The sequence below is a fragment of the Poecilia latipinna genome, unplaced genomic scaffold (assembly GCF_001443285.1).
Source record: "Poecilia latipinna isolate Pla-1442-1.1 unplaced genomic scaffold, P_latipinna-1.0 Scaffold3112, whole genome shotgun sequence".
NCBI lineage: Eukaryota > Metazoa > Chordata > Actinopteri > Cyprinodontiformes > Poeciliidae > Poecilia > Poecilia latipinna.
In genome coordinates this window covers 5,645-16,327 of record NW_015115728.1, presented here as the reverse complement: position 1 = coordinate 16,327, position 10,683 = coordinate 5,645, and the positions used below count along the sequence as shown (strand labels likewise).

The following is a 10,683-nucleotide window of genomic DNA, read 5'->3' as shown; positions in this document are numbered from 1 at the left end:
TTTATTTTTGTTTTTATTTTATGGGAAAAAACTTTTTTTTTTTTTTTTTTTTTTTTTGACATTAGCGGAATATCAAAGTTTTGTCCACATTTGTAATGGAAACGCAGCTGATGACAGTTTACAGTTCATGTAGGGCTGGATGATAAATCAATAAGTATATGAGTCAATATAGACTTGTGATCAATAGATAGGATAGAATATTCAATATACAGAATATTCAAGGTTGGTAGCTTCAACTAACTCACTCGCTCTTTGATTGCTTAGCAACAACCTGCTGAGTAACAAGCTGTCTCAAGTTCCTCCCCAACTTTGGTTGCTTAGCAACAACCTGCTGAGTAACAAGCTGTCTCAAGTTCCTCCCCAACTTTGGTTGCTTAGCAACAACCTGCTGGGAAACTTCCAGCAGTTTGGCATTATTTCAGATATTTAAAACAAAAACAAACAATAATTATCGGTATCGACTGATATGAAACCTTTATAATGTGATAGTTTTTCAGCCGTATTGTCCAGTGCTGATTTTATGTAAAATCCTTCGTTTCACCATCGTCTCTCCAGGATTTTAATCGTATTTTTCTGCGTTTATTTAACGTGTTGCTGTGTCTGTCTGCAGATTCTCCAGGAGCGGGGATCCCGGATGTGAGGCGGACTCAGTATTAGGAGCTCCAGGTGTTTTCATCCAGACGTATCATATCTGTGGAAGAGCGTTGAGCACAAACAGAGTTTTTGGGGGGCGGTGTGCATTTATTCGTCTTCCCTCCACTTTTGTTTTATTTCTCGATGTAAATAAGTCTGTTTACTGACAAGTCGTGCCTGTACATTTAAACTGGACCTTTTTGCTTTTTTTGAATTGGCGGCAAGTATTTTTTTCTTTTTTTTTTTTATATGAAAGTGAGGAATTGTAATCGACTGTTTTATGCTATAAAATATGGCCGCCATCATATAGGGCCAACGAGTCACTCAGGGTCATCTAATGAGTTTCTGTCTTTCACCTGGAGGCTCTAGTAAGGGATCAGTTTGGTTTTTAACACCAAGTATGACAGGAAATCAATGCTTGGAGGGTCAAGAAGGGAATTTTTAACCATAAAGAGCTAGTTCAGCCTGTTGGACGCTAATCAAACGTTTATCCAAAGATCTCAACTCTTAGTCTGAGCTCACCGGGTCCCAGGGATTATTATTCCACTCATTATTATTAACATGAAGAAAACGAAGGAGTCGCTGTGATGTGGCTGCGGAGGTAAAGGGGCATTACACCTAAAGCTCCCCTCTCACATCAGGATCTCCACACGCTGGTTAGAAACCGTCATCAGGTCCAGATCCATTAGTGAGCGTGGGCCGGTAGGACGCCGTTTGTTTTTTAAAAATTATTTTTATTTTTATTTTTCTACTTTTTCTACTCATATTTTTGACCTCAATTTATTTCACCAGTGTTCTTTGGATTTATTTTTTTATTTTGTGTACTTTGACTGTTTTATTTAGATAAAACAACAGTCTTATCTGTTTTATTAGATTAGATTTTTTTTCATGAAGAAAAAAAATCTAATCTAATTTAAACCATCTTATTTAAAAGAAAATAAATTATTCTGCGTCTGAAATGGTTTTTATAGTTATCTGTAAAATTTGTATTGATTATTACACACAGACTAACAAAACTACTGAACACCCAACAAATGAAAGCTATTAATTACAATAATGCATTTTTATTTATAATTCCCTTTAACTCTTGAGATGTCAAATGCTACAACAGTCTAAAAACAAAAAGTTACAATGAATAAATATTTAAAACTATAGCAAAAAAGAAATGTCTGAAGACAGTACTGTCTGATGTTTTTTATTTTATTTAATGTAGTCAACAAGCTAGTGCTAGCTAATCAGTGAGGCTAACGAGCTAGCCTGCAGCCTGCTGCCTTACAGACTCGTTAACTTCAGTTTTCAGCCGTTACCTTGATGAATTATTTTAAATCTTTTTTTTTTTTTTTTTTTAGCTTTTTGACCGGCCCATCCCTGCACAAATGGATCAGAACCGACTCGGTTTCATTGCTAAACGTTTCAGTGGTGAAGATGTAAGAGTTTTTTGTAGCAAACTTTTAACTGTTTGGTTTAGAAAAATTAAACAAAATTTTCCATCATTTTTAAATGAACTGCCAAAAAAATTTAAATGTGAATTATTTTATGCAGCATTTTATTTTATTTTATTCAGTCCAGCAATTATTAACCTGTTTAGGAAAATGACAGTAAATGTTCTCACTCCAGTGATGTTATATTTTTTTAGTTGTTTGTTTTAGTTTTTACGGGGATTTTAATTTTTTTTTTTTTGGACTGGAAGCGTGAAGGACTTCCTTCATATCAAGATCATTTAGTTTCCTGTAAATAACCCAAACTCCTTGGTATTTAACTCTTAAGGACAAAGCTGCACGTTTTGTACACTGTATAGAGAACCGACTTCGGAGGGAAGTTGTTTCTACTGGATCTTTGGTTAAAAACTAAAAAACAAAATGAAGCGGATCGTTAAGTTGCTGAAAATGGATCTTTCTCTGAGACGTTTTGATAACCAATAACAAAGCTAAACTTGGCTGGCTATGAAATTGACTGTTACATTTAAAAACATGTTTTCCCTCTTCTTCAGTGTGATATTTAGCATTTTGAATTATGGGTTTCCAAACAGGATTAGAAGCACTTGCAGTGGGAGACACTGTGCACTCTGCTTACAGCCTGTAATGTTGTAAATACTGCATTTTAGAACACTTTTTTAAGTTGTTTCAAGTTTGATCTGTTCATTTTTTATATATATATATATATAAATATATAGGTTGGATATTTCATTCACAAATAATCATTTAGTGTTGCCTTTTTTCCCAGTGACCAAAATCCAATGTCTTATGTGTATTTTAGACATTGATCTTCGTGTCAGGGACAAGTAAACATTTCTTAATGCTGGCACACGTTGTACATAGACTTGTTAACGGCTCACGAACCTCCATCTAATCACACACACACAAACCAGTTTTTATATCGTCAGAACGAGTATGGATGCATGTTTTTTTGAAGTAGATAAATATATGTATGTATAAACACATGTATAAACACACAAGGGCTTTTAAAGTGTAAAAGTTGGGATGTGCAGAGAGGTTTTAATCAAAGTAGACTGGATTTCCTGCCAGAGCTAGGCTATGTTTACATTTGCTGTAGTATTCTGAAGCCTTCCAGTTAACGTCTTTGCACTCCGCTCGCTCACGTTAACCGACATAACGACCGACATCCACACTCCTCTGCTGTCCGTTCCTTACTGCCACACTGCACAACCTTCACCGAGGAGGTTTGGTCTAATCTCTGCTACAAATACCTCAGAACACATGAAATGACACTAAAATGACTTAAAAGTAACTTTTTAGAACACATATCTACTTGTTTTATGTCAGTACTTCCTTAATATTAATAAAAAGTTGTAGTTTCAATAGCAGATTATTTCACTTATGGTCAAATGTTTTGTAAAACATGAAATAATCTGCCAGTGGAAGTAGAAGTTGGTTGCTAGGCGACAGGCTGGGCATTGCTGAGGTTGCTAGGTAACAGCGACTGTAGAACTAGAACTTTCTCTAATCAAGCTCCTATTTCTTGGTGAAAAGTTACTTATAGGTTTATTTTGCCTTATTTGAAAAAAGTAAAAATAATTTTATTTCCATTAACCCATAAAAACTTTGGTTCAGTTTTTCTCTGGAACCGTCTGATTCTCCCGTTAACGTTGAGTGTCCATACATCCTGTTAAGTTTTAGTGTATTTATCGTAAAATAAATATCAGTTATAAGTGAAATCTGCATTTTTCCCACATTATGTCCACTGTGGGTATTCATGTATTTTGAGATATATTTGGTGAAATATTAAAAAATGCAGTTAAGTAAATATTTCCTTAGTGTTGATAAAGTAATACTGATTTGCCGATTATCAGTTATGTGAAAAAATGTCTTCAATCATTAGTTTCATCAATATTAAGGAATTATTCACTTAAAGCAAACTCCTGTATTTTGCTGAAAATTACTTAAGTTAGTTTTTCTTATTTCAAGTGTACCAAGATATTTTCACTAGAAATTAGACCAAAATCACTTGGTAAGATTTTATGTTTTTGCAGTGCAACATGTTTTCCTCTGACAGAAATAAACGTCTTGCATCTTGTTTTTCACTCTGAGCTAAAGCCGGTAAGGTTTATTATATCTTTAGTGATTTAAAAGTTTGTGTTTTTGGTTATATAAAATCATTTGATGCATTCTACTATGGGGTTATTGAAGCTGTTGTATGTAACTTTTGTAAAAAAAAATATATATTTGTTGAAACTGTCACTATGTTGTGACAGTTTGGTGTGAATTAATCTGAATTTTTTTTTAGCTCCTCTGCCTTCTCCCAGTGCTAACTGGAAGCAACCAATCAGAAGCAGGAGGCGGGTCTTGGCGCTGTCAGTCCAACTGCCAATAAGATTGGAAAAATTGTTTTTCTGCAACAATGAGTTGTTAGTACATTTAAATGTCGTGTTCCCTGGGCTGATTGACAGCGCTAAGCTCCTCCTTCTGGCTCTGATTGGTTGTTTTTAGTCGGGAGTGGCACATCTTCAGATGGCAATAATGGTTCAGAGAGGAGATCAAACATTTCAGGTTATCTGACTACATGGTGAAAAGTTTTAATATGTAAAAGTATATATATTTTTAGGAAAGTTACCTACTGCAGCCTTAAGCCCCGCCTCCTTCAGTCTTCAGTATCTATCATTAATAATCATTCATCTGATGGACAAACTTATCAAATCTGTAGCTGAATATTTTTAAGTGCCCAGTTTGTTTTGCATTGGAGTCACAGACACCGTAATGCATGACTGACCGTCACTGATTCCAGTCGGTGGGAGTGAATGTGTCATTTCTTCCTCCAGCTAACCGCTGCATCAACCATCATGGTTCTCATATCACTACATGGAGCACTTCTATATGATCTTATGCAATGTTAATGTACAAACTAAGTATGAGGGGATTAAAGATGGATCTATATGGTCTTGCATAAATAAACCCAATAAAAAAGTTGTCATTTATTACTGTCTATGTATTTTTATTTCTCAGAATCATCTGCAGCTTATATCTAATGTTTTTTCTTTTGGTATTTTTTGTTGCCAGTTGGTCAAAGTGGCAACAAAAATTTGGTTTGTAAACTTTTTCAGTTTATAAACACATCAACCAAAAGCATCTTTAGCATCTTTTTTCAGTTTCAATAAAAATCAGATTTAGTTGACATAAACCTTGATGCAGAAATGGAGTCAAATACTGAAAAAACAAACTGCACCCATTTTTAAATTGCATTTTAAAATACTTAGAGAACAAAATTTGAACTGTCTGACCTTAAAATGGAAATGCTTCTGATCACTGCTTCTGTTTTCTCAGGTTCTTCTGCAAATTTGATCAAATATTTGTTTCAATTTTATTTATTTTTATTTTTACAGTTTTGCTTTACCAACTTATTAAAAATTAAACTGTTGCACTTTTAGCTTCAGTTGTATTGAGATAAATTAGTTTCCATCTGCTCGATCAGGGATCTGGAACCATAAATGGCTCTTTGGATCACTTGATATTTAAAATAACATTTTGAACTAGTTTTGTTTTTTTGTTCTCTGCCCAAATGAAATAAAAAAACCTGGTATATTTGGTCTAAAACAGCCACTGTTAGCTGGATTTGTTTATCATCGCATTCACTCATTATTCCCATTTTATTCTTTTGTGTCTTTTTGTATTATTTTTGAAAAAGCAGATTGCTAAAATACACCATTCAGTGGGAGATGGTGATGAAGATGAAGTTGATTTTTTTTTTTTTTTCACACTTTGTCCCTTTTTTATGTTATAATGTAAGGCCACATAATTTAGATTTTCACTCAATATACAATATAGTGTATTGTTTATGGTATCATGAATTTATCATATATTTCATATTAAAACTGTTCACCTCACTGGAAATGTGAATAATTCCGTGAAAAATACATGCAATACTGTTTAAAGTTTATTTATTTATTTGCATCAGGATGAAAAAATCCCGAGGAGAGTTCTCATATTTCACGCATGAAGTGGTTAATCAGTGACTCATCACTAAAATTGCGGCGGTAAATGGCGACCTCTAGCGTCATATCGTTGAAATTCGTTTTAATACCATAGTAGCCTGAAATAAATGCCTGTTTAAATGTAAAATCATATTTAAAACTCTGTAATACGTAGGTATTTAAAATTATGCGTCGTTCAGAAGTTAAAGGTGCTTTTAATAGTGAACGCATCACCACATGTTTTGGTTTGTCTTTTAGAGGAGTTTAACGGTCTGGGATCAAAGACGACACACGGAACAAGATAGTAACCTTCCAAGCTCTATCAAAGAGACACTTTGCGCCTTTTTGTTGACTGAACAGAATGAAACCCTTTACTCGACATAAAAGGTTGAACACTTTACAAATGTACGTCAACCATAACGAATACAAAATAAATATAATCCCTTAGGCATTTTCTTACCTACAAAATTAAAGTTGGTATGAATCATTATGTATTGATGTATGTATTAAACTGTCGCAAAACATATGAGCGAACAAGCAACAGCTTTTTAGTCGTCCTCTGTTTGGATAATTAAAAAAAAAAAAAACAAATGAGGAGGAAAGCGCTCCTGGAGGGAGTATTTGAACCAAACCGGAAGTGAAGTGCGGTTGACTGCGTGGTGTCGCTGTTTGAGGCTCGACTCGGAGCGGGTGGATTTTTTCGGGAGGGAAACTTTATCGGGTTTAACGGGATCCGAGCTCCATTAATTCATTTCGCTTAATTAGCAGAGCCAGTGCAGCCGTACTGAGAGAGGTAGGAACCGACCCAGATGGCTTTTATCTCCGCTTCTTTGTCGTGTATCGTGATATTTTCGCCCCCTTCACTTTGCGCCATTTTCGCTAGTTTGGTAACGCATAAATGTGCGCCTTTCAGCTCTTTGTCTTTATTCTTTAACGCTTTGCGACATGTTTAAATCCTCGGTGCTTTTCTTCCTATTTTTTTCCAGCAAAACGGGGTTATAAACGGGTTTTTGCGCCGTGTGGATGGCAGTGATTACTTTCCGCTCGTCCTAAATGGTCTAAATCAAGTGCAGTTGCGCATTTTTTGTGCTGCATCAGGCCGTGGCAGACGCTAACTGCGCCAGCGCCTGTTGGGATGTAGCACAATTCTGGCGCACATGAGTTAGCTTATCAAGCTAACAGGGTAGCATGCTAATCAATTAGCATTGGCGGTCAGTTTGTGAATGTTTTAGGGTAACTTTACCTGGACAACACAAATCAGTGAGTTAAAAACTCAAACTGTACACCAAAGTCAAAGTATTTTGTCTGTTTTTATGCTCCAAACTTAGCGGAAAACATTTCCGGTTCAGGTCTAACCACCGGCTAACTTGGCTAGCTTTCCAGACATGTCTGATAAAAACGCTGCTTTCGGTCATTCTCAGCCTAAAAGCCAATAAAAAACCGCCCGTTTTTAACTTTAACAACAGTGAAGCTTTGTATGAAGCTAGTAGACGGCGTGCTGATTCTTTGGAGTAACTGTTAACATTTTGTTGCTACTTTATCTTATTTAACCGCCGTTGCTATAGAGATGGCGACATGCCATCAGAGCATACTAATTTAATGTTTTGAACGGCCTTAAAGCAGACTGGCAGGTTATCAACAAATTAAATCAAACTGTAAATGTGTCCGGGTGTCATTAAAACATCTAAATGGACACACAGATGTAAATATGTACCAAGTAATGAACTTTAAAAGCCATTGGAATATGTTTATCAAAACATATAAATCTTTAGACAGTTTCTCTGATCTGTGATCAGATATTTAAGTAGTTTAATGTTTTTGTTATAAATTAAATGCATAAAAATTAAGACTCAGCACTTAAACCAGCAGTATTTACTTTAAGGATGCACCAGTATTCCCATTGAGCCGGTTCCAGTGTAGATTCATTTCTTTTTCTCCAAGGAGAAAAATGTATATTTTGTTTAAAGAAACGGAATAAAATGTAGAACAACCTTTCCAGTTCTATTAGACTCAAAAGATTCATAAAAGCACATTATTGTCCTGGAAAAGCCTCACTTAATGCTCTTTTGTTATCTGTTTATTAATTTGAGATAATTTTACACCCTGCTCCTACTTTTTACTCTTGTTAAAGTTGCTAATAAATATTTCTTTACATTTTCTTTCCAGGAGTCTAAAAATGTCAGGCATTGCATTGAGCCGGCTTGCCCAGGAGCGCAAGGCATGGCGGAAGGACCATCCGTTTGTAAGTCCCTCTCAGAAAACTCACCTGTTGAGTTTCATGTCCTGATTCGTATTAATTCTGGTACACATTTCTCTTTTTCCAGGGATTTGTAGCCGTTCCAACAAAAAACCCAGATGGAACCATGAATCTCATGAACTGGGAATGTGCTATTCCTGGGAAAAAAGGGGTAAACTCTCCTGTTGTTACTCGGTAGAGAATTCCCACAGGAAAAACTTTTTTTTTCTCTCCTGTGTTGGTTGCATGAATTATTAAACCGTTCTTTTATTTAAAACTTGAGGCTAACAATCATCAGACGCAGATCAGTGAATGTTTCTGCTTCCAAATGGATGAAATCTGCTGTAAAAATGGCCGCCTGCGTCCTGCTGCGCTGACTAACGGCTCCGTCTCTTCCCAGACTCCGTGGGAAGGAGGTTTGTTCAAACTGCGGATGTTGTTCAAGGACGATTACCCGTCATCGCCTCCAAAATGTGAGTCCTGCGACCCGCCGTGACCCTGATGAAGAGCAAACAGCAGAGCGGCACAGCGCCCGGCTGTTTGCACTGAAATCCAGACAAATTTCAGTTTTTATTTGCAAATCGTTAACAGAATTTTTAAAAATTCAACAATTATTAGATTCCAAGGTTCCTAGAAAGTCAGAAAGTTAATTTAAATAGTTTCCATTCTGGGTATTTAAAATGGAAAATCGCCATAGAAACTTATAAATTTTTTTTTTTTAATTTATACTTTTTTAAACAGAAAATAATATGGAATAGGTTTGAGTCTGGAAGATTTGGATTCTCCTGTTTTGCTTTCATTATCTTAGTTAGGGATGCAAATACTTTGAGTAATCAAATATTCTTTCATGTAACTTTCTAGCTTTTAATAGTTTGAGATGTAATAATCCTGAGATTATTATAATTATTTTATGGTTTCATTGAGTCACTTTTTAACGAAAGTCATTTTGAACTGAAAGAGATTGTTAAACATGCAGGATCGGAGCTGAATGTTTCCAGCTGGCAGTAAAGCGTTTTGTTTTCCTGCCAGGTAAATTTGAGCCGCCGCTCTTCCATCCCAACGTTTACCCGTCAGGGACAGTATGCCTATCCATTCTAGAGGAGGACAAGGACTGGAGACCCGCCATCACAATAAAGCAGGTCAGGATTATTGCCACAAACATAAGTATTAACATCCTGAATATTTAAAACCGATTAATGTTTATTACTGCTGTTTAGATCTTATTAGGTATCCAGGAACTCCTAAACGAGCCAAATATCCAGGATCCAGCCCAAGCAGAGGCGTACACGATCTACTGGTGAGCAGCTGAACTTCACTGAACCCTTTATTATGGATCGTTTTAGCTCCAGGCAGCTCAACGTGCTTTAAATGATAAAAACAGGATGAACAAACATCAGATTGCAGCAGCAAAATCAATGAAAAGGTTCTAATCCAGACTAAAATTAATCTAATCTGTTTATTATGAATCAAAAGCAGCTCCAACCAGCTGGGTTTAGTCTGGATTCATAGGAACTCAGAGTTTCAGCTGTTTGTTTACTGGAAGTTTGTTCCAGATTTGTGGCTCATAGAATCTGAATGCTGCTTCTCCGTGTTTGGTTCTGGTTCTGGATGCAGAGCAGAACCAGAACCATCAGACCTGAGAGGTCTGGACGGCTGATCCAGCAGCAGCTGATCTTTAATTCGTTCAGTGATTTATGAACTACCAGCTGTAGTTTAAAGTCTGTTCTCTGAAGGACTGTAGAATCGGGTGGCGTAGAACCGGGTGGCGTAGAGTCGGGTGGTGTCTCCATCTTCCTGGTTTTAGTCAGAACTCCAGCAGCAGCGTTCTGGATCAGCTGCAGCTGGAGGATTTAGTTTATTTTAGTCAGACCTGTACCGACGCTGTTGCAGTAATAAATGCGACGGATGGATGAGTTTCAGGCCTTTAATCTTAAAATGTTCTCCAGGTGTCAGAAGGCCGATTTTGTAACCGTCTTTATGTGGCTCTGAAGGTTCAGGTTCTCTGGTTTCCAGTGTTTTGATCTCAAGGTCTGGTTTAAGTCTCTGTTCCCAGAGACTTCATAATTCATTTTATTTGTTGTTTCTGTTTATTTATTTTGCATATTTAAAATGTCTTCCACTGTTAAATGTTCATTAGAATTTAAAGTTTATTGATCTGTGAGAATGTCTTCTTGCATTATTAATTATCATTATGTTGCTGGAAAATGGTTCCAAAACATTATTATTATTTATCAGAATAACTTCTGGGACATTTTATTGTCAGAAGAATTTATTGCTGCAGATTTTTTGGTCATCCATTCTTTTCTATTTTGTTGGCCTTTTTTTTTTTTTTTTTTTTTTTTTTTTTTTTTTTTTTACCCCACTTTTCTTTGTGTAATACGCAACAAAA

At 36.0% G+C, this 10,683-nt stretch overlaps 2 protein-coding genes across 4 annotated transcripts in view; both read left to right on the top strand.

Moving 5' to 3' along the window:
- Positions 1–956, top strand: part of LOC106940165 (BTB/POZ domain-containing protein KCTD5) — a 19,459-nt gene extending 18,503 nt beyond the window's left edge. For both annotated transcript variants that reach the window (XM_015022830.1, XM_015022831.1), the window contains one exon: positions 611–956. In XM_015022830.1, coding sequence (XP_014878316.1) covers positions 611–640 — 30 coding nt within the window. In that variant the 3' untranslated portion in view covers positions 641–956. The remainder of the gene's footprint in view (positions 1–610) is intronic.
- A 5,741-nt stretch (positions 957–6,697) lies between these two features.
- Positions 6,698–10,683, top strand: part of LOC106940166 (SUMO-conjugating enzyme UBC9-B) — an 8,896-nt gene continuing 4,910 nt past the window's right edge. Inside the window, exons 1-6 of one of the 2 annotated variants that reach the window (XM_015022833.1) lie at positions 6,698–6,851; positions 8,225–8,300; positions 8,383–8,466; positions 8,695–8,767; positions 9,324–9,433; positions 9,512–9,591. In XM_015022833.1, the coding sequence (XP_014878319.1) occupies positions 8,235–8,300; positions 8,383–8,466; positions 8,695–8,767; positions 9,324–9,433; positions 9,512–9,591 (413 nt within the window). In that variant the 5' untranslated portion in view covers positions 6,698–6,851; positions 8,225–8,234. Of the gene's footprint in view, positions 6,852–6,887; positions 6,959–8,224; positions 8,301–8,382; positions 8,467–8,694; positions 8,768–9,323; positions 9,434–9,511; positions 9,592–10,683 lie in introns of those variants that run through there. The other variant, XM_015022832.1, reaches the window with a different exon arrangement.